The sequence below is a fragment of the Neomonachus schauinslandi genome, chromosome 5 (assembly GCF_002201575.2).
Source record: "Neomonachus schauinslandi chromosome 5, ASM220157v2, whole genome shotgun sequence".
NCBI classification, from domain to species: Eukaryota; Metazoa; Chordata; class Mammalia; order Carnivora; family Phocidae; genus Neomonachus; species Neomonachus schauinslandi.
In genome coordinates, this window is record NC_058407.1 from 152,156,015 (window position 1) to 152,178,534 (window position 22,520).

The 22,520-nt window shown below is 52.3% G+C and overlaps 2 protein-coding genes across 2 annotated transcripts in view; one reads left to right on the forward strand and one right to left on the reverse strand.

Moving 5' to 3' along the window:
- The window catches only part of IQCK (IQ motif containing K), a 129,661-nt gene extending 128,376 nt beyond the window's left edge, over nt 1-1,285 (forward strand). Inside the window, exon 10 of the mRNA XM_021698031.1 lies at nt 1,093-1,285. Coding sequence (XP_021553706.1) covers nt 1,093-1,285 — 193 coding nt within the window. The remainder of the gene's footprint in view (nt 1-1,092) is intronic.
- On the reverse strand, nt 994-14,270 carry GPRC5B (G protein-coupled receptor class C group 5 member B). Its single transcript, XM_021697974.2, has 4 exons — nt 14,239-14,270; nt 12,086-13,099; nt 3,911-4,023; nt 994-2,568 (listed from the first exon to the last, which is right to left on the reverse strand). Exons 2-4 carry the CDS (start codon nt 13,089-13,091, stop codon nt 2,524-2,526), a joined length of 1,164 nt encoding a protein of 387 aa, XP_021553649.1. The 5' UTR covers nt 13,092-13,099; nt 14,239-14,270; the 3' UTR covers nt 994-2,523.
- Nucleotides 14,271-22,520: the final 8,250 nt, after the last annotated feature.

A 22,520-nucleotide genomic window follows, 5' to 3' on the forward strand; every position in this document is an offset into this window, starting at 1 on the left:
AAGTGTTGTTTACATAAACAGAGGTGCCATTTGATTTTGTATTTAAAGTTTGCTCCGTGGGGGCAACTGGCGGCCACAGTCTCTTGGCAAAGAGGTCTCTTTGTACCCTTCAGGTGGAGTCATTAGAAAAATACCAGTTCTCTGCTCTCTGCCCTCACTCCCCACCTCTGCCCCATTGGGAGGGCATCCAGCCCACTCTCAACCTTAAAGCCAAAATAAAACAAAACCCAGAAGTGCAATAACGTATCAGAGATTTAAAAAGGGAGGGAGAAAAGGTCTCATTAAGTGAGGTTTCCCATGGCTCAAAGCTGGTTCCGTTTTTATGTTGGTGAAACGTTACTTTCCCCTTGTAGCCATTTATGCTGTGCTCACCTTATATGCCCGGATCACCAAGAACTGAGAGAGAAAACGATCAGGTGAATTGCTCCCTTCTGCAAGGGGGGGGGAGGGGGGACTCTTGTAGACGGAATCACTGATGGGATCAGAGAGCTCCAAAGGACTCCAGAGAGCGGGGGTAAGCAACCATTTCCTGGCACGAGAATGTGTATTGCTGTCGTTTTTCATTGGATTAGACCGAAGTGTTTGTGGAGATTTCTGTATTTTCACAATCCTGGGTCTGCATGCAACCACCACCCCCATCCTCACCCCGGGTCCTAGCTTCTTTCCCTCCCTCTCCTCCCCAATACTCTCGGTTTCCGGTCCACCAATGACGCTCCTTGACAGAGGATTGGAATCTGATTCTCTAGAAGCAAGCACATGCTCTGGGCAGGGGTGGGGCTGTTTCCCAAAGGTCAGGTAGGGGTGGCATTCTGGTGCCATGCTTTTTCCTCCTCATGCATGGCAACACAAGGAAATGCACTAGCTGGAAGGAAAACTTGGAGGAGGGCCACATAGGGATGACCAAATTGGCTTGTTTACCCCATTGCTCTGCAAGGTTGCAGGGGGGAGGGGGACTGTGGCGAGGACGGGACACAGCAGAGACTAGGGCCTTGAGAAAAATCAGAAGGTTTATTAAAACAGCTCAGATATATTGGCTCATGAAGAGGTCAGTTTTCCCCCCCCAAACACCAACCTTTTTCATTTTCTTTAAAGGTTAAAGGCTTATGGGTTGTTTCATAGAAAAAGCAATATAGTCATTAGAGTATATGCCAAAGGACTCACCCTCATTTACACATCTCATGCCGTCAAGTTAAAACTCTTTGCATCACTGCGAGTGATTATGCTGGCCAAACAGTGCAGAGAACATGGGGCTTTGAATGGCCGAGATGTTCGAAATGCCAAATAACAAAGGAATGACTTGCTTAGGACAGATGGAAACCATGACAGAAACAATGGGCTTTGAAGAGAACCATTTTCATGGAACTTACAGAAAACCAAGTCAAACATGTCCCACATACCCTCCCAAAAGCAGCAAGAACCCCTGGAGCGCTCTACCCGTCCCTGGAACTTGCACTCCGTCAGCGTCCCACACCCGAGAACTCACTGCATGCTAGGCAGCAGAGTGTGCTCTCCCCCTTGGGATGCCCTGCCACGTGACATCATCGTGGAGAATCGCTGTGGCACCTGCCTTCTGGCCTGCCAACCCGGGGGGGGCTGTCAGCTGATGGCCCATCTGAGCTTTGGAAATGAACATGGGAATAAAACTGGGAGAGGGCTCGGGGGGAGCGCAGCAAGAGCAGGACGAGGGAGAGCTCATCAAGGGAAAGAGGCTGCTGCCCCAAGCGGGAATATTGCTCTGGCTCCCCCAAGGAGGGAGGCGGGCCTGCTTTTCTGCCGTAGACCTGCAGCAGGAGGCCCACAGAGGGAACAGTGGTGAGTCACCACTTTCTAAATGTGACGGTCACTTCACCTCCCAGAGAGCCTTCTCTTCATTGGCACATGCCGGGGTCCCTCCCCCAACTACTGGCTGTAAAGCTCATCCCGTGATGCGGCCGGGCCTCACCTTGGAATCACACCCACCACTCCTTAACTGCTCCTGACCCCCCTGAAATGTGCAAACCAACAGGCAAGCTGGTGGAAAAGTCTCCATTTGTCCTCCCAATGAAGTAGTCATCTCCAAAAGGCCACCTGGGGTCCAGCACATGCTGGGGAGGGGCGATGGTGTGGGGACCCCCACAATCAACCAACACCAGCCAGGCCCACCGGCTGTGAATTTGGTTCTGTTCTACCCCCAGAGGATGAAACGGTCTTCCCAGCCACATTTTCGAGCGAGCCTAATACTATTTGCAATTAGCTTTGCTTTAGTTTGCAGGGATTGAGGTTGGTTTGGTATTACGTGTGTGCATGTGTGTGTGTGTGTGTGTGTGTGTGTGTCACTGGCAGGGGAGGGGAGGGCAGTCGGTGTTAGCTTTTCGGTTCAGCAGTGTTCACATTTACACGAAATCCCCTTGTGTAGGATTTCTAGATCTCCTGGCTGTGAGGCAGCCTTGTTCGGCTACTGTTACTGATTTCTCCCTCAAGAAAGACACAGCCAGGGAATAAAATCGGTAAGAGAGATTCTTATTCTCTGGAACTTAAAGTCTTTCACCAGAGGTGTCTTCCAGTGTAACTTGGCGGAGCAGTTGGGATCTGGAAACAAGGATAACACACTAAGAACTTTGTGCTTTGCAAAGTCAACATCAGAAACCAATTCGTTAACAATGTGCCAGAGATAAATTACCTTGGTTTTTCCTAAGGGGCTGAATAATTCCCAAGAAAAGCGGCAACCACTGTGTGTGACACTGCTCTGTTCTTGGGAAGGCCGGGTCCCCTTTTCTGTAATCATGCACCCCAAATGAATGTCTCCTCACTCAGAAACCCACTTTGCTTCTTCTAAGTCCAGGGTGTTTTTATACCCACTGGCCTTGAAGAGACTAGGAGGGCTTCAGAGTGACTGATGGGGCCATTTTCTAACATTATTTATTATAACCACAGGCCGAATGCTTTCGAGTCAGGCTTTTTCTTGGCACCGGACAATAAAACAGCCCAAGGGATGGCAGGGGGTTTTCAGAAAGCAAATCTGCGAGTCTATTTGTCTTTGAGCCTGTTCCAAACCAGTGCAAACCAATGCCTCGCATACCATTCAAAAGACCAGGAAAACCCAAATTCCCTCCAGAGATCAAAGACCATCCCCGACTTACATTAAAAAAAAGGAAAAGAAAAGAAAAAAAGCTCAGGTTGAGTTATGGAACTGGCACATGATATAGGAATGGAAGTCCAATTTACACGTGTAAACTGGCTTTATGCATTGTTTCTGAAAGAAGCATGTAGCTATGTTTGGAAATTAAATGTGGGAATGACAGTGTGTCTTTGGATTGCTGGAGAAACAAAATGATGTAATTGCACGGAGGCAAAATGTAAACAATGACAATTCTGCTGAAGGTCTGTTTGGCATCAGATAGTAAAACCTGTTTTTGTGCTCGCAGGAGAGAAATGATAATCACTCCAATTTCTTAAGACATCTTTTAGGGAGTGGAGGTGGGGGAACCCGGCACCCAGCTGGGTCACAGAGACGGGGTGGGGGGGCCAGGGGGGTACGCTAGGTTGGGTGTTCGCAAAATCTGCGGGGGTTTCACAACTCTGGGCTTTTCTTAAAAGTCACCTCCCAGGAAGGGGGGGTAGGCACCTTCTGCAATAATGAAAGCCAGAACTCACTGGGTACAAGAGCCCCAAGAAATAGGGACTCTTTCGAACGAATCCACAGATGGTTCACTAAGTATAGGTGGATCTTCCGTGCATGGAGAAAGGGGGTAGAGAGGCAAAGAGAAATGGAAGCACTGCATGCATTCTAGCTGCAAGGGGTGTCCACTTGAGCCAGTGTGTGTGCGGGGCCCGTAAGCAGCCTCCACAGAGCAGGATGCCCCCAGTGAAGCTGCCTCCAACACTGACCGCTCTTGGGCTTCCGGCCAAAACATCACCTCTTGATACTTACAGTCCCTCCATTGAGCACAACGGCCATCTCAGTGGGCTGATAGACATTGCTTCTAAACGGAGCGCTCGGTCTGTTTCCCAAGCTGCCATTGCGAAATCCCGCTGTTCGGAGAGCTGAGGGAGGTAGGAAGCAGCAACACAACACCAAAACAAAAAACAAAAAACAACCCGAGATTTTGTTTTCTTCCCCTGCATCAACACCATGCTCCCGGCACACATTACCCCCTCACCCCCCACCCCTCCCCATTGTCACAAGCCAGATTCAAAACAAAAGTCACAATGGGGCTTTGTTCTCTGGCTCTCTTGGAGCATGACCCATCTCAGTGGGGTTGGGAAGTTTGTAGAATCCAGGGCGCTTGCTGCCGGGGTGGGGCGCAGGGTAGAGCCTCTACCCTGCGCCCCAGCCCCTGCAGGCCCTGGGAGGCCAGGAAGCACCTCTGCATCCCTCAAAGGTCTCCTCTCTCACCACATTCATGCCAAGTTCAACATTACACCGTTCAACACCCGTCACTGTTTCTGGATACAAAGAGGCAGACAACCCTAAGAATGTGGACATCAAGTACATGATAGAGGCCGTCCTCATGGGAAAGGGACGGGGAAAAGAACACAGGGACTCCAACCCCGCGGGGCAGGGTGTTTCTAAACAGGAAAAAAGGGACAGCTGTAGCAAAGACGGCAAAATAGGTCAGCACTTTTTAACCTAAGAGAGGTGGGTAAATGGCGTTTCCTATTTGCTGTGTCCTTTGAGAGATCTAAATTTCCTTTTTTTGCAGAGAAAACCCGAATTCCACAAGACATGGAGGAGACAAATGCATATTGCCAAGTGCAAGAAGCCAGTCTGTAAGAGCTATATACCGTGTGACTCCAACTATGATATTCTGCGAGAGGCAAAAGGACAGAGAAAGTAAAGACTCAAGATTGTGGGGGAGAGAGGGCGGTGAGGAACAGGTGGAGAGCACGGTGCATTTTTAGGGCAGTGAAACTATTCTTTATGATACTATAATGGTACATAGATGACATTACCCATCCATCCAAATCTGCAGAACTGCACAAACGAAAGAGTGCGCTCTAAAATGTAAATTGTGGACTTTAGTTAATAATAATGTATCAATATTGATTCACCAACTGTATCAAATGTACCACTAATGCAAGCTGTTAGTAATAGGGGCATGTGGGAACTCCCTTAATTCCTGCTCAATTTTTTCGGTAAAACTAAAATTGCTCTAAAAAATAGTCTATTAAAAGCCAATACGAATGTAGGAGCACTATGAAAACAAAAGTCCATCTCAGTTGTAACACAGACTCTATTATTTTCATTCTCATTGAAGGCACTAATCTTGCTTTGCTAAGAAAAGCCTCACTTAAACTCTTCTCTGAAGAGGGGCACTTGGGTGGCTCAGTCGGTTAAGCCTCCAACTCCTGATTTCAGCTCAAGTCATGACCGATCACAGGGTCGTGGGATTGAGCCCCCCCTGGAGCCCCGCATCGCATCGGGGGGCTCCACACTCAGCAAGGAGTCTGCTTTATAGCATAATAGGTACTTTCCTCTTTTCCACTTTACACGGGGCACAGGGAGATTAAGTCACTAGCCCAAGGTCACACAGCTGGAAAGAGGCAGAACCAGCATTCAAAACCCAGGCAGAGAATCTGTGTTCTTAACCATCACACGATGCTGGCTTCAAATCCTGTTTTTAACCATCACACTTAGTTACTTAGAAGCAACTTGAGTTTAAGTGACATTAGAGAGGGACAGCTCAGCCCGAGCCAGACCAAAGAAACAGGCATGGTCGGAATGAATGTCTCCAGACACAGGTATACCTCTTTTGCTTTAGCAGCTCCATCCAAGCCTTCAAGCAGCTAGTTATGCATGAGCTGAGCAAGGAGATACCTCTCCCAGGAAGGAGAGAAGGGGGAGCCAGGGAGGGGCACCAGGGGGCAGAAGAGGTAGTTCATGGGCTCTTACTAGTCTCAAGTCCTAGCCTACACCTGCTTGAAGAGAGAGAGCACCCAATAGCACTGCTTTCCTTATAATGCACAGACTCGGCCAGCTGTGGTGGGGGAATCTGACCCCAACACATTTTCCTCAAACAAACAAAGGCTCTACTCTATCGGCCATCTGTGGGTGCCTTGGCCCCAAGTGTTGGCTATGACCGCTTTCTACCCTGGCCTGAGCTTAGCATGTGATTTCAATCTGGCCAATTAGATCCAATCAGAGCCAACTCTGGGATTTTTGCTCAAGCATCCCGGGGAAGCGTTCCTCTTTTCCACTGGGACTCTGTGTAAGCCTAGAGTTGTGGGCTGCCATGATCCTAACAGGGCCAAGAGATGGAGGAAGATCAAATCTAGTCATCCCCCGAGCCTCCTTGATCTAATGATTCCTGTAGCCAGATCTCCAGTATATTTGTTTTTTTGTTGTTGTTTTGTTTTTGCTTAAGCCAGTTCAAATCAGATTTTTTATTACTTGCAACTACAAGCGTCCCACCTAACACCCCACTCTGACCTGGGTCGGCTGTGAAAGGCAAGCAGGGCTCATCTGTAAGAGCGTCCCCACAGGAATCTAAGTTTTTAGGTTGAATGTCAGCCTTCTATCCAGACTCTGCAGGTGAGGCTAGAATGGCCCCCCCCCAAAGCTGATTCAGGGCCTTGCACAGGGAAGCTAAGAGTCAGAATTTAAATAGCCCTTGGTCCTAATGAGATCTGAGAGCCCAAATCCCCTAAAAGAAAGAATGCTTGTCTTTATTGCTCCTTTGAAAGGTGAACATTTAATATGCCTCGTTAACACTTTCCAAGATGTGATCTGAGGTGCTACATCCTCTGGTGCATTTTAATCTTTTATCACATACCTCATGCCTTGGCTGATACTTATTAATAAGCAGGAGGCTGATGAAGTGGTATATACCTGGGATCTCATTCGGGGGAAGGCAATCTGGGAGCAGAAGCCACTGGGGCATGACTGAGCCACAGGCCACCTGGGGAATGCCCTTCCCATCTCTTGAGGACGTCAGGGATTGACTCTCAAGGGAAGAGAGCCCAAAAGGCTGGCTGGCTAAAATGCAAAATAAAGAGAGCCAACTGTAACTCCTGGGCAAGGCCCTGGTGGGGCCTGGTTCCCTAAAATACAAGCTGGCTGAGGTCAGCATCAAAGATGACAAGAGTTGTTCCCAGAGTGGCAAGGGAACATGCCCAGGTGTTCCCCAGCCAGCAAAGCAAGGGTTTCTAGAACAACAATCCTAGCCAGGATTCCAATTTAGCCCATGTGAGCTTTCTAAGGGAATTAGCTTTGCCTGGGGCCCACCCTGCCTGGTCCTGTGTGAATTTTGGTGGGCACACATTTGGGATGATCCAAAACAGGGCTATTAAAACAAAGTCTGACAACATCCAAGGTGAGTGAAGAAATGGGGCTCTCATACAGTTATTAAGTGGGGGGGAGGGGGGCGGGCAGTAAATTAGTTTAACTTTTAGGGGGCCATCTGGCAGTATATATCAAGATTTAAAGGTGCAGACTCTTTTATGCATGTCTAGGAATTTTTTTTTTTTTAAAGATTTTATTTATTTATTTGACAGAGAGAGACATAGTGAGAGAGGGAACACAAGCAGGGGGAGTGGGAGAGGGAGAAGCAGGCTTCCCCGCGGAGCAGGGAGCCCGATGTGGGGCTCGATCCCAGGGTCCTGGGATCACGACCTGAGCCGAAGGCAGACGCTTAACGACTGAGCCACCCAGGCGCCCCGGAATTTTTTTTCTTTTGTCTTGCAAGAAGTTAATTGATCAAGGGCACAAAGATGAATGTTTACTGCAGCATTACTTATATGGAAAGCCAGAAACAAGTGGAATAGCCACCAGCTGGGGATCAGAAAAATAAATTATTGTGCCCAAGGAAAGCTCTGCATCATGAAAAGGATACTACAGCTCTGCAGTCACTGACCTGGTACGATATTGGTTTAAGCAAACACACTACTTAGATCAGTGGCTACATCTTCAAATCACTCGGGAGAGCTTAAGAAACCTAAACCCAAGTAGACTTAGCCAGAACGAGGGGTGAGGCACTGGTAATTTTTTTAAGCTGCCCAAGTGTACAGCTAGGTTAAGAACCAGTCTATGGGATTGTGTGTGTGTGTGTGTGTGTGTGTGTGTGTGTGTGTGTGAGAGAGAGAGAGAGAGAGAGAGAGAGAGAGAGAGAGAGGGAGGGAAGGGGAGAGACTGTGCTCACTGAGAGATGTCTGGCAAGATGGAAGCAAATCGCAGTAGCTGCTTTTGGGCAATGGGATTTTGAGCAATTTTTGTTATTTTTACTTGCTGAAACTTCTAGTGATTATTCTAGTTTTTGTCACCAAAATGGAATGATAAAACTGGTTTTATTTTGGAAAAGAAAGAGGGGACAGAAAGACAACTTCCTTGGCTTTGGAATGTGTCAGTGTGAAATAGATGGGGGTGGGGGGCACCGCTAGGGCCCCACCCCACCCCCATCGCCCAGTGTGCTAGCCCTGGGACCGCTGTTTCCGACCTGGGTCCCAGATACCTTTGATCTCTGGATCTTATGTGGATAGGAAGGACTGACTGCATTTTCACAAGAAAAAAAATGCATGTAGTGGAAAACCAACGTCCCCCCTCCCTGCTCTTAGAGTGTGAGCTTAAACAAGTCAGCTGATACTCCTGGACCTCAGTTTCCTGCTCTATAAAATGGGACTGATAAACCCTGTCTCCTCAATGCACAAGTCATCCTAGTACATCATGAGCTCAGGGTCACTAAAGTGCTTTGAGGAGAGATGAGTAATTCTGTGGTAGACGAATCAAGCATTGGGGCTCTGGAACCAGCCTGCGTGGGCTCAAACCTTGGCTCTACCTCTTAGGCAAGACACATAGCCTTTCTGTGCCTCAGTTTACTGTCTGCAAAATGGACTTCAATGGGTTATCGTAGGGATTAAACGAGATTAGCCACTAAAATGCTCAGAATGGTAACTGGCCCACGGTAAGCACCTACTAAGGGTTAGCCATCCTTACTTTTGAAGACCCTACTACTTGGGTCGCTCTAGCATCCCCATTTTTCACTCCAAGTAAACTAGACCATCAGGTTCAATAACACTGATTCTTAGCCTTCTGGAGGTCACAGACGGCTTTGAGCATTTGACAAAGTGATAGACAGAAATTCCCCAATGAACGTACAAAAGTGCACATCCATTTCAGAAGTTCCCACTACTTTTGAGGTCCAGGGGAAGTCCATGGGTCTCATATAAAGAGGATCCTGTTCCAGAAGGACCCAGGGAAGAGGTGGTTCCACCAGACCCCAGGAACCAGCCAGGCTCCTGACCTCTGCTCATGATCTTCCCTGGAGGGCCCTCTGGGCTCCCAGTGATGATCCCCATCCTGACCCCCACCTTGTCCTGGCAACACGAGCAGACACTCATTCCCGCTAAATCCTTTGACAAACATGGGCTTGCTGGTCTGGGGCTTTCTAGTAAGATTGAAACAGCTCTGTTAAAAGACCACAGCAGGGTTTCTAGCCCTATCCACGGGTGGGGCCATTGGTGTTCCCTCCTGTGGGTCTGGTGGGGAGCCGGAGGCGCAGAGGAAACTGGGCAGGTGGGGAGGGCTCTGGGTGACCTTCGAGGATCTGATGGCTCGACGTGCTTCCCCCCGTCTGCAAGGGACAGACAGGATGCACTCAGGCATCAACCCCACAAGGCTGACTCTGCAGTCATGACCCCCCGGTGAACACTGCCCAGCTGCCTGGGTGAGCAGCACTGAAAAGGGGAGCATGGCCATCTGGAAATGGGCCACCTCCTAGCTTTACGTCCTTGGCAAGTTACCGAACCTCTCAGAGTCTCCATTTATTCATCTCTAAGATGGGGATAACAACAGGACCGCCTCACCGGGTGCAGCAAGGGAGGTTAAGGACTTAGAATAGTACCTGGCACACAGTTAATGCTCAGGAAGCAATGAGTATACCAGGCAATCAGTACCACCACCTCCTCCTCTACCGCTACTGTTAATGTCATTATTATTATTATTACAGCTCCTGATCAATCCTCAGGCAACTGAGAAAAGGCAACTTTACTGAATCGCAAGTGCTGGGAACCTAGCCGACTCACTTGAAGTAATGACTCGGACAGATACTTGGGAAGCATCCGCCGCAGGGGCTCTGAGTGCCTGCACCACATCCTCCAGGCTCACCTCCGAATCCCGCTGCAGGGGTGATGGACAGTCCTGGGTACCCAGCCAGCCTCCACCTCTAGTGCCCACCAAACCTCTCAGAAGCCAGCGGTACTTACTTAGCCAGAGTAATGGGGAACGTGGCAATGGGAGTGGGAGACGGAGGACATACGTGACGGTGGGCAACGGAGGAGTTGGCGGCAAATGCTGCAGGCTCCCCTGATTTGGAAGGTCAAGTCTGAGGCTCGTTCTGCATGCATCCCTGTCAGGACCGAGCCCCAGCTGCCCACAGCGGGAACCAGCTCATTGATGTACTTGTCTGGTTGCTTCCGCCTTCCTGGTCTCATTACCTACCCCCCACCTCTCCCTTGCAGGGAACACCTCCCGGGTAAGTCAGCTGCACCCAAGTCTCAGGCTCTGCTTTCAGGGGAACCCAACCAAGACACACATCCAGCATGCCAGGTCCTGGGGGAGACCCCGAGGATGTCACTTCTAGAGGTACATTCTCTCATTATTTCTGTTTTACAGATGGGAAAAACTCAGGCTCAGAGAGGTAAAGCAATTTGCTCAAAGCCACACGTCTGGGAAGAACAGAGGGCAGGACTTGAATCCAGGCCTCTGACTCCAGGGACCAATTCACATACTCCTGAATGAAGGTGGGGAGGAGATACAAGCATTGCCCCCAGTAGCCCCTGCATCCATCTAGCACCTGCACTACAAACTCAAACACTTCCAGGTAGCCAGGGAATTAATGTTAGTATATTCCAGCAGCTGGGTCAGGGAGCAATAGGGAGTGGTGGGGAGTGTGGTAAACACAAAATGGATCCCCATCTAAAGGAACGGCCACTTGGGCTGCTTCCATAATTTGGCTATTGTAAATAATGCTGCAGTAACCACAGGGGTGTCTATATCCCTTCGAATTAATGTTCATTTTCTTTGGGTAAATAGCCAGGAATGCAATCCAGTTACTGGATCATAGGGTAGTTCTATTTTTAACTTTTTAAAAAGATTTTATTTATTTATTTGAGAGAGAGCAGGGGAGGGGCAGAAGGGGAGGGAGACACAGACTCTCCACTGAGCAAGGAGCCCCACATAGGACTCGATCCCAGGACCCTGAGATCACAACCCCAGCCAAAGGCAGACACGCAACTGACTGAGCCACCCAGGTGCCCCTATTTTTAATTTTTTGAGGAACCTCCATACTGTCCTGCACAGTGGCAGCTCAAATGTCCATCAACAGATGAATATCGGATAAAGAATGTAGTATATATATTATGGAATATTATTCAGCCATAAAAAAGAACGAAATCTTGCCATTTGCAACTCTCTGCAGAGTAGAATGCTAAGAGAAATAAGCCAGTGGAGAAAGACAAACACCGTATGATTTCACTCGTATGTGTAATTTAAGAAACAAAACAAACAAAGCAGGGGGGAGGAGAGAGACAAACGAAAAAACATTCTTAACTAGAGAGAGCAGATGGTTACCAGAGAGGAGGTTGGGGGTTGGGGGCAGGGGGGATGGGTGAAATAGGTGAAGGGGATCAACAGTCCACTAATCCTGATGAGCACTGAGTAATATATGGAGCAGTTGAATCACTACATTGTACCCCTGAAACTAATATAACACTGTATGTTAACTACACTGGAATGAAAATGACAACAAACAAACAAACAAAGGAGCAGCCCCAGCTCCTGAGAGGTAGAACCTTCCAGCATACACTGGTTCAGATCAGCTCCAGACAGCGACTGCCAGGTGGGAATGTCAACCCAGCACTGCCAGAGCTGACTTTGCCAAAGGAGTGCGAAACCTGGATTTTGCTATTAAATTAGTTGGCAAAGGATGGGGGAAAATGCCGAATAAAAATCCATCTCTGGGCCACTTGAAGTACCAGGGGGGCCAATGTTTGCCGGCTCCCATCTGCCAGGACTGCCCCGGGGACCACCCATCCCCACTAGAGAGGGAGAAGGGAGTCCTTTGGGGGCAAATGGGCCCAAAGCCTAACCCCGCAGGGCGGCGACCCCTTTTACCTGCATTGTGTTCGTCCATCGAGAAGGCCTTGTTCTCCATGTAGGTGCGTGGCAGTGGCACGTCCTCCTCAAACGCCGTCTCCCGCATCCTGGGCTGCGAGGTGTCGAAGTAGTTGGGCGTGTTCTCCTGCGGGGCTGGCAGAATGGTGCAGTGGATCTCCGGGATGGCGTGGAAGATGACGAAGACCCAGCCGCTGGCCACCAGGGTGATGGCCAAGGTGGGGTCGCCCCAGGCGTCTCCCTGCCGCAGCTCGGCGTTGCCAAAGAGGTACATGGTCATCCAGGCCACCCAGATGAGCACGGAGAGGAGTGCCGTGACCAGGACGCAGGCCCCGTTCTGCTTCCACTTCTTGAACTTGCCGCACAGCGTGAAGAGCGCCAGCCACAGGGCGGCCACGAGCAGTACCATGTCGTAGATGAGGGCCATTACAAAGTCCATGGGCTCGTAGGCGCAGGCCGGCTTGGCGTCGCGCAGCACGGTCAGCACCAGCCACTCGATGGCGATGATGACCTGCACAAGCATCAGGCACAGCGCCACGCCCACCAGCTGCCAGCCGGAGGGGCTCTTGCCGTGGCGCACCAGCCTCCGCACGCGCCACGCCTGGCTCAGCAGGCAGGAGAAGCAGAGCGCGAAGAGGACGCCCCAGAGGAACCGGCGGACCGCGCAGATAGTCTCGTCTTCCCGGATGATGAAGGCGAACGTCAGCCCGAAGAGGCCCAGGGTCCCCAGGAGGAAGAGGAAGTGGAGGCCCACGGGGTCCTTCTTCTCCTTGTCCTTGATAAATGGCAGCCGCACCAGCAGGATGAGCATCAGGAGCAGCGTGATCAGGGCGCCCGCCCCAGCCACCGCCTCCACCACGATGCCCCAGATGGTGTCCAGGTCGCAGAGGGACACGTACTGAGGGAGGAGATCCAGTCCACAGCCCCGGGACGTGCTGGCGTTCTCAGAAGCCCCGGAGGCGATCACGAAGAGTAGGAGGAAGGCGAGCACTTGGTGGGTTTTCATCTTTCTCTCTGACGCCGGAAAGGTTCCAGAATATTGAGGACGGGGGAGATGTTTGGAGGGAGAAAAAGACCAGTTCACTGTAAGATTCCCACTTTCCTGACTTCTTTTAAGACCCACCTCATTTCGAACCTACTGGCCCATGAAGCACCTTTGACGGGTCAGAAAAAGGCAGCCCTTTCTCCAGAAGGCACAGCCCCTGGGCGGGGGTGGGGGAGTACAGGACCCTGATTCCGGCTCCCACCTGCAGCCTTGATCCCGCACAGTGAACACTCATGAATCATCATCGCTAGTGGCTGAAGAGGGTGAGAGAGAGAGATCCACTCTCTCTGTATACTCTTTTCTACTCTTTGATTTTTATATTCTGTGCTATGTCTGACCTCTTCAAAAATAAGGGAATGAAAACAAAACTTTGAAGAGACAGCCATGAGCCCAGCACTGTGCTGAGAATGGTACGCACTGCCTCTTTTCAGTCTCTCAATGGTAACGGCTTAATATTTACCCACGCCTCACTCTAAGCCAGGCACTGGGCACATCCAGTCCTTACACTGGTGACAAAACAAGGTCTCCAGGAGGTTAGGACACTTGCCCAAGGTCATACCACCCGGCTCCTAGAAGCGTGCCCTCATTTCCAAACACAGTGTATCCAAAATGAACTAGCATCCTGGGTTTCCCCTTTCCCTCGCCCCTCAGACCTCCCCCAAAGGTCTCCAGAGAACCCATCCTCACTGCACCCCTGTCTGTCTCTCCCCCGTCTCCCTCCCTGCAGGATTCCCCTCGGTGCTCCTTCGGGCCCCCATGAAAGCTGGACTCCACACAGCAACCATGGCAGACGGGCTTAACCCAAGTCCCATATTGCCCCCCTGCTCCCTCTGCTTAAACGCCCCCAACCCATTGCTGGAAAACTGCTCCTCACCCCCACCTCCTGTCACCCTCTCAGACCTTGGCCAAGGTCACAGCCCCATTCCTCTTCACCAGAGCCTCTTATTCTACTTCTTTCTTTGCTCTAATTGTCTGTTTTCTTTTTCCCTTGCCTGTTTACTTTGTTTCTCGCATTCCCTTCTTGCTCTTTTCCCTGTCTTTCTCCGCTGCAAGATGCAGGAGGACAGGGACACTGTCTGGTTCATCGGGGTAGACCAGGGCTTCTCACCTTGGTATCGTTGACATTGCGGGTCTGACTCTTCTTGGCTGTCCTGTGCACGGTAGGCTGCTCAGCAGTACCCATGGCCTCTATCCCCTAGATGCCCGTAGCACACCAACGCCCCCCAACCCAAAAATCTTTCGACACTGCCGAATGTCCCCTGTGGGGGTGGGGACGCAAAAAATCTCCAAGATGACACCACTCGTGTGGACTCAAGCACAAAAGTGATGCTTGGTGGGTGTCGAATGAGTGAGAGGCTCGTTCACCGGGACTCTTTCCTCTGCCCCTACTGCCACCAGCTCTTAACTTTTGAACGGAGCCTGCCCTTCAGAAAGCTCCAGCCTACACAGCTCGGCTCTCAGGCCTGTTTCCAGGCGGCTCAAGCTGGCCCTGCTGCCTTGGCTCCACCCGTGTGTGAGGCCGTAGCCAGCCACATCCAGGCAGCTCCGGTGCCTCCCTGGGGCTTCCCTAAGTAAATGCAGTATTGACCACCTCTTTCTCTCCCTCTCTGCTCCTTTATGGGGTTCCAGGAGCAGCTCTGATCCTGCCTTGGCTGTGAAGCCATTGACTGGGATAAATTATTGATGCCGCCAAATGAGAAGGAGCCTGGTGCCGCAGGGATGTCACCTCTGCCTCTCGATGAGAGAAAGGCAGGGTCAGAGCAGAAGGCATCTGGCAAGAGGTGCTTCTTAAACATGCACCGCAGCATTCCACTCAAGCAAATTCGGGGTGAGGATGCAGCCCAGATGTTGGCCCTCAAGACTCATGGTCCAGCCACTATTCATCCAGCCAATAAACTTCCCTTTTTTGGATTAGGCCAGTCTGAGCTGGGTTTGTGTTACTTGCCAACAAAGAAGTTCTAGGATTTCTCCCACATCATGTGGCCCCCCTTCTTCCAGGAAGTCCTCCCTACCCAATGTCTAGGCATGTGGATACAACCAAGGGTGGCCAGGAGCTTTAGTGGGATCCAGTTGTCTCTAGTGGATCATCATCATTGTTAAGGATGCCCAGGAGGTGACAGCCACCCCACTCTACAGAACAATGCCTAGGATGATCATGAGGGCTGATCACTGCCTCACAGGATGAAGCTGAGTCTGGCTCATCTAGGATTGCTGGGGGGTTCAGAATTGCCCTCCAGAGTTTTCTACGACTGCCAGAGGAACCATGACAACAACTAACCCATAGTGCTCACCACGCTGCAGGCACACTTTTATGTACTTCACATATACTAACTCCTTATAATCTGCACAATGACACCATGAGGCCATTACTATTACTATCTCTGTTTTAAAGGAAATAAAACATGGACGTCAGCTGGCTTGTTGGAGGTCACACAGCTAGAAAGTGGTAGAACCAGGCGGCAAACAACTGTACTCTTGTTACTTGGGCTCTTACTACAGACCTGGGCTCTAGAAATGTCACCTGGTAAGTGAGCCCTTTGCTGGCCAGTCTCTCCTGTCCCCCATTATGCTCTACACCAGTCCTTCTGATTTTTGTCTTTGTAGCACGTGCCACAATTTCCAAATATTTTATTACCCTCTGGGTGTGCTCCCCCCTCTCCCAGGTCCAGGGCTTTGTCTGTCTGGTTCTTCACTGACTCACTAGCACCTGCCAGTCGGGCAGGGCTCACAGCCCAGCTGCCGAACCAGATGAATTGGTAAAAGTGGTCTCGACCCTCATGTTACCCCAGCAGGACAGGTGTGCTCATTGCTGTCTTACAGAGGAAAGAACAGACGGCCGGAAAGGTTTGAGTCAAAGTTTGATCCTCAGACGGCAGCAGTGTGACCCGGGAGCTCGCCGGAAATGCAGACTCTCGGGGGGGGGGGGGGGCTAGCCCCCTCCATTTCAACAAGCCCGGCAAGCAAGCCCCAAGTGCGCGCAGATGCTTGGCCACACCGAGGTGTGAGAAGCTCAGACCTGTGCAGCCGGGGAAGCCAGGAGCCACGGCCCCCCAGACGTTCTGCCTCACCAACCCTGCCAGAGCCAAGCAGGTGGCACCCACTTGGCAGGTAAGCCCCATCCTGCCGCATCAGCCACTTGGTGCTTCCTCCCACCAAAAGAGCAGTTCTCCAGGAATCCCAAACTGAACAAGGCAAGATTAGAGGTTTCAAGTCAGCCGCAGGCAAGGCTGATCGGGACGGGATGAATATATGGCAACAAACCCATGGGATGTAGGCGTGCGGCTCCTCAAAAGGAGGAACGAACAAATGTGAACGAATGCACAAGCCTCAGCTCACATACTAATTACCTCTGCTGCCAGGCAGGCTCCCAGAAATGTGACTCATTCAGAGGCTCTTAAATACACGATCTTTCTCTCTCTCTCTCTCACACACACACACACTCTCTCTCTCTCTCTCTCTCTGTCCACCCCGCCCCCGACCCGCAGAGGGGCCAGAAGCCTCCGGCAGGTGGTGGAGCACCACACTCCATTTCTCCACGAGCTGGGGCCTACAGAGGCTGGAAAGAATGCAGGCAAGGTTCCTTGTGTGAGGACAGTGCTGCCTGCCTGAAGGCCACAGGCCGGCCTAGCAGCAGGGCGAACTTCCGACAGAGATCTTCCGGTTTCAAGTTCTGCCCCTGCCACCTGCTAGTACCTTGTGACCCTGGACAAACTGATTTTACCCTTCTGGCCTCAGTGTCCTCCTCTGCAAAACTAGGGGTGTTAACGGTACCCATCCTGTGGGGTTGACACAGGTAAGCACTTACATAAACTGTCTGCTCAATAAATAGAAATGATTGGCAAATATTCCCTCGTCAGAGGTTATGAACTTTGCTGACTGCTTTTCCGGGGGAGCAGTTGCCGTGGAGATGGGGTGGGAAAGGGGCTCCCCCCACCCCGGTGTTTGTCCATCACTGGTTTCCAGCCTCCTCCAACACACCAGGCAAAGCGGTCCCTGAGGTGGTATGAATGGGAGATGCCTTTGGTGGTGGTCTGCCCTGGGAACCTCTAAACTCACCTGATCCCCAAAGCAGGTGCTCTAAGCGGAAGCCTCACTGTGAAGGTGGTTTTCCCGTGGGAAACCCAGGCCAGCCTGGGAGCCCTGAAACCGGGTCTCTCTGTCAAGAAATCAGAGGGAGGACACCCAGAGACCAGACACTGGCCATTCTCTTGGGAAATAAGTGTCCCCATCCACCCACTTCCCATATGAAGAGGTACAAGATATGGGGGAGATGCTAGAACATGGAAGGAAAAGAAAAAAAATGAGCAGGAGGGGAGGGGATTTTCCTACTCCTGGGCATAGTCAGTAGATCGGTACCTGGGTGAATGCCTGGCACAGAATTTATACTTTCATCAGTCTCCTCTAGAGTGGAGGCCCTCAGTGGGAGTGAAGCCAGACCTAACGATGTGACATGGGGCATTACTTAACCTCTCTGACCCTCGGTCTCTTCCTCTATAAAAGATAAAGATAGTGCTGCCTTCACAAAGCTGGTGTGAAAAGTACATGAAAAATACTGTGCAAGGTGCTTGGCCCACAGGGAATACAGGATCCCTGCTTATTAAAAAGACAATCATGATTCCATCGTCCTTCCTGTTGGGAAAATGAGAGGTGAGGCAGCTTGGCCAGAGGCTTAGTGGAATTCGCAGGCCAAGCTGGACTAGAACTCATTTCTCCCAACTCCTGACCCGAGGCCTTTACACTGCACCTCTGGTTTGAGCCCTCATCCCATGCCTGGCAGAAGGCCAGGATTAGGCTGTGGAGGCAGTCTCCCCACGCCCCCCAGCATTACACTCTGTCCCAGCCCACTCCGTTATAGCCCATGGTGCATTTCCTGCTCTGGGAGATTAAACTGTTACAAGGTTTCCTGACATTAAGCTCTTTCCCAGACCCACAATCTCACCCTCTGATATCTTTTCCAAGTTACACCATCTCATAATCTTCATTTCCTAATGTTGCCCAGACCACCAGCCTATTTGCGGGCTCTTGAATTTAATAACCCTCCTAGGTTAGTAAACAGGGTTGCCAGAACACAAGCCCCATGATCCATGAATATGCAAAGTAGCTCCAATCCTGTAAATAAAAGCAATCATTTAAATGCAAATTGCATCCTTGGCTGTCCGTTCAGGGATGGATGGTTCCTCTTGGGCAGTAATTCGAAGAAAATGTGACTAACACAGAACCCCCAGGAAGCTCTGCGTGAGTGCTCATGGGCCAAGGGCTCTGGGTGGGGGCCACTTAAGGTGGACAAGAACTGCCTCAAAGTGGAGAGTGAATTTTAAAACCCTAGCCGCTCCCCAAGTGGGTTCACAGGACAGGACAGGCTCAAGACGGTCCCCACCGGCCAGACGGAGCCCCTCAGAGGCTCCCGGCGCCTCGCCATTCCCAGAGGCAGAATGAAAGGGGAGCTGCTTTCCATCTCCGTGTTGAGGTCAGGGGAGCTTTTAAAAAATCAGATCCCTTGGCTTCCTAATCAAAACCCTCCAAGGGTTCACTGGCCCATGGAGAATAAAACCTAAACTCCTTTCCATGGCCCAAAAGATCGTGCTCTGGCTGGTCCCTACCATCCTCTCTCCCACCCACCCCCTCCACATCTGCCTCCGAGCTCCAGCCACAATGGCCTTTGTTCAGTGCTAAACTCATTCCCACCTCCAAGCCTTTGCATTTACAGTGCTCTCTGCCTGCACAGTGGTCCCCCAAGATCTCCCAGAGGTGGGCCCTCCATCTTGCCAGGCTCGACAAAAATGTCACTCCTGAGAACTGTCTTCCCCACATACACAAACCCTCATCACTTTATTTGACATCTTCCTGTTTTATTTTCCTGGCAGCCCTTACCCCAATTAGAAGTTCCATTTACTTACTTATTTAGCTATTTATTTGTTCACCCACCTAGCCAGTGCCCTGAGAGCCGGGACTTGTCCATTCTCTACACTGTAGTGCCCCAGCCCCAGATCTCTAGCTGGTACATTTACTGAAAGAACAAATTAAGCAATAAGGGTTTGAAGCTTCTCTTTCTAACAACACTGCTTGTCCTGCTGCCTGCCCCAAATGGCGACTCCTTTCCCTTTCCGTTTGTCTCCTTCTCAACTCAGCTGACCCCTTTTCAGACTTAGAGCAGGGAACAGATAGAAAACCCTTCACTCCACAGTCTACAAACAAAACTGGCCTCGTGGAGGGCTCCCAACCAACAGATGATGATTTGCATTCTATTTACATGCTATTTGCATGCAGCTTCACTGGAAGTCCCAATCCACCGAAACCCCCCACCCCACCGAGGAAACTTCTGAATCAAGGGTCCTTGGCTGAAGTTCCGTGGCTTTTGTGCCAGGTCCTTCCCTCACTTTTCCCTCACTTCTCTTGTCTTTTCGAGGACCCCCAGTTCCTCCTGGGCTCCGTTCAAGTGCCCCCCATCCTGGCGCAGTTGGGTAGCCAATGTGGCGCGTGGGCCGGGGCCCCAGACAGGGACGCCGCTGCCCGCCACACTCCAGGGGCCTTTGTCCGCGCTCCAAGGAGCCGCCCCCTTAGCGAACGGGGGACGAGTTGGGAGGGGGTTGACTGGCTAGGCCTGGGTGTGACAGAGCGAGAGGCAGGGAACGAACTCGCGAGCTGCGCTGGGGCCGTCCTCTGTGGCAAGGTCGGCGCCCCGCTGCCCGGATGGCTAACTAGCTCCCCCGGGCCCAGGCCCCGTGTGGGCGGGAGGGATCCCGGGATGTGCGGGGCTGGGAGCCCGTGTCCTCCAAGGACAGCGAACGCACCCCAGCACACGGCTAGTCCTCAGCCCCAGCCTGGTCGGAATAGAAACGCCAACCCCCCGCCATTGTATGCAGCCGTCTCTCGTTTGTCCCTCAGCCCCAGGTCTCAGCTCTGCCTCTTTTCCTCCCGCAGTGTTCCCCCCTTGTCCCGTAGTGCGCAGGCACCGCCGATTGCGAGCCTGGCCCCCGGTCCCTGCGGCAGGTGCGGCCGCTCACCCCCAAAGCCTGGTTCTTATAACCGCAGCTCCGTCTACCCTGCGGTCAGCCCCCACGGGCTGAGCACGCGGCCCCGGGACCTGCCCGCGGCTCCCCTCCCACGACGAGTCACTCGGGTACGGCTGGACTCCCGCACACTACTCCCAGCTGTCCTTTACCTGCGATCAGAGACTTGGATCTCCACCTGGTCCGGGTACACAGCATCCTCTCCTCCTCCACCCCCCACCCCCGGCATAAAGGTCTCCAGCCCTCCCCTACCCCCGCCCCGCCCTCTGCAGCTCCTCTCCGGCCTCACTGTGGTTCGCCCCCTCCCCGATTCCCCATCTTCCTCAGCAGACTAACCCCCCCGGGGGGCTTAGAGGGGCACAAGAAGCAGATTCCCCAGTTCTCCGAAGTCCACGGCGGGAAAAGTTTCTGGGGTCCTAGCAGCGCCCTCCACCCCATCGGCGCGCCTCGCACTCACCGACCCCCGCGGCCTCGCAGCGCCGACGCTCCTGCTGGTTCTCGGCCTCAAGTCACATCTCTGCAGCGCGGCCGCGGCCCCCGCCCCGCGCGCACCCGCCCGCCCGCCGGTCCTATCTCACTGCATCGCCCTCGCGAGCCGCTGCCGCGCGAGGCGCCCCCTGGCCCGGCCCGCTTTGCTGCAGCCGCGGCGGCCCCGCCCCTCTAGCCGGCCCGCCCCCTCCGGCCCCGCCCCCCGGGGCATCCAGCTCCGCCCCTGGCTCCTGCCCAGCAGGCTGCTCCTCGCTGAACCCAGGGCCAACGGCTCTGCGTCTCTCCATCTTCACCAGCGCAAGCCCCTATCTCCTTGCCCGGAGCGCTGAGACGACCTCCTTCCACGGTCCCAGGTTTGGAGACACTCCGTCCACATCCACAGTGCACCCATAAGCAGTCCAGACGCACCGGACATATACCCAAGTTGATTCATTTGCAGGAACACACACACACAGGGGTACTCCCACGAGTGTCCTAGTACAGGGGCTTTTTTCCGCCCATGACACTCTCCAACGTGGGTTCACAAACAGTAACTTCCCCTCAACGGACAAGCATCAGGCCCTCGATACGGATCCCGCCGCGCGCGTTCCGAAGGGTCCCAACCGGCGCGGCTTGGTATCCTCTAGCGGGTGTCCGCCTGGGCACACTCCATTCCCCCCACCCCGCCCCAACTTGTCCTTGTCCCTTTGCGCACATTGCTCAACCCTTGAGTCCTTGACTACCCCAAACATGCACGTTCACAGGGTGCACCCCTCACTTAGGTCCTTACGCAGGATGTCCACCACCAACGCTGCACACATCACCCACGTACACACACGTCCACCACTCCCCCCGGCGGCACACACCCAGCGGTCCGGGGGACCACCGGCTCCGCAGACGCTCAGGGCACAGTCGGGATGCACGCCCGCGGGACGGCCGCAGCAGCGGCTTGAAGGAGGGGTCCCGGACAGCCTCGCTCCTCGCCACTGAGTCGGGCTTCTGATCCACCAGGCTGTCCGAGATCAGCATTGCCCAGATGGGGCCTGGGGGCTGCGGTCCAGCACACCCACGGGGTTGGTTCCCTCGGTGACTTTCAGACGTTCAAGCTCCCCCCCAAACCCAGAACACTGAGGACCCACCACTCTGGTTTCTCAGAGTGAGACCACCTCCCTCCACCCCCATTCCGGTCCTACAAGACAGGACAGGGAGGTGACCCCTGCTCCCTACCTCCCTGCGGTGGGGTGGGGATAAGGAGGCAGGAAGGTGGGCTGCAGAATAAGAATAAAATTCCCTTCTGGGGGTAGTTGTATGCACTGATCTTTGATGACCACAGACCTTTCAGATTATTTTCATCACTTCCCGCGAGCCTCCGGCCCCTCAGTTCTTGCCCACACAAGCTGATTTTCTCCTGGTCAGGCCACGTACACACCTCCGCGAACGGAAAAATGGAAGGGAAAGGCAGAACAATTTTCCTGTTTTATTTGCCGACGTATCCTCAACGCCTAAGAACAATGCCTGGCATACAGTAGGCGATCATTATTTACGGGAAGACCCCTCTTCAGCGTTCCCGCCGGACTGCGTAATTGGAAAATGGATAGGCATTGCCACCTGGTGGTACCCAGTGGAACTGACGCCGAGATCCTTTCCTGTGTAAACGTGGGTAAGTTCACTTTTCTAAGCGTCAGTTTCTTGCAAATTGCAAAATGAAGATAACTTTAGGAGTACATGCCTACTGGGGTTGTTGTGAAGGTTAAACACATGACAAATGTAAAGTGATTTATGTAGAGTCTCGCACGTGGAGATATATATATATATCTAGTACAGGGGCTTTTTTCCGCTGTGGAAAAGAGTAGATTTTCGAAGTTCTCACCTCACCAAAAAAAACTGTAACTATCTGAGGTGATGGATGCCT

Excerpts from the sequence above, each read along its gene's own strand:
- GPRC5B (XM_021697974.2), bottom strand. The coding sequence starts at position 13,091 with ATGAAAACCCACCAAGTGCTCGCCTTCCTCCTACTCTTCGTGATCGCC. Across the intron at positions 4,024-12,085 it reads GATGGACGAACACAATGCAG|CTCTCCGAACAGCGGGATTT; the intron begins GTAAAAGGGGTC and ends TACCTCCCTCAG. Across the intron at positions 2,569-3,910 it reads TTGTGCTCAATGGAGGGACT|ATCCCAACTGCTCCGCCAAG; the intron begins GTAAGTATCAAG and ends CCTTGTTTCCAG.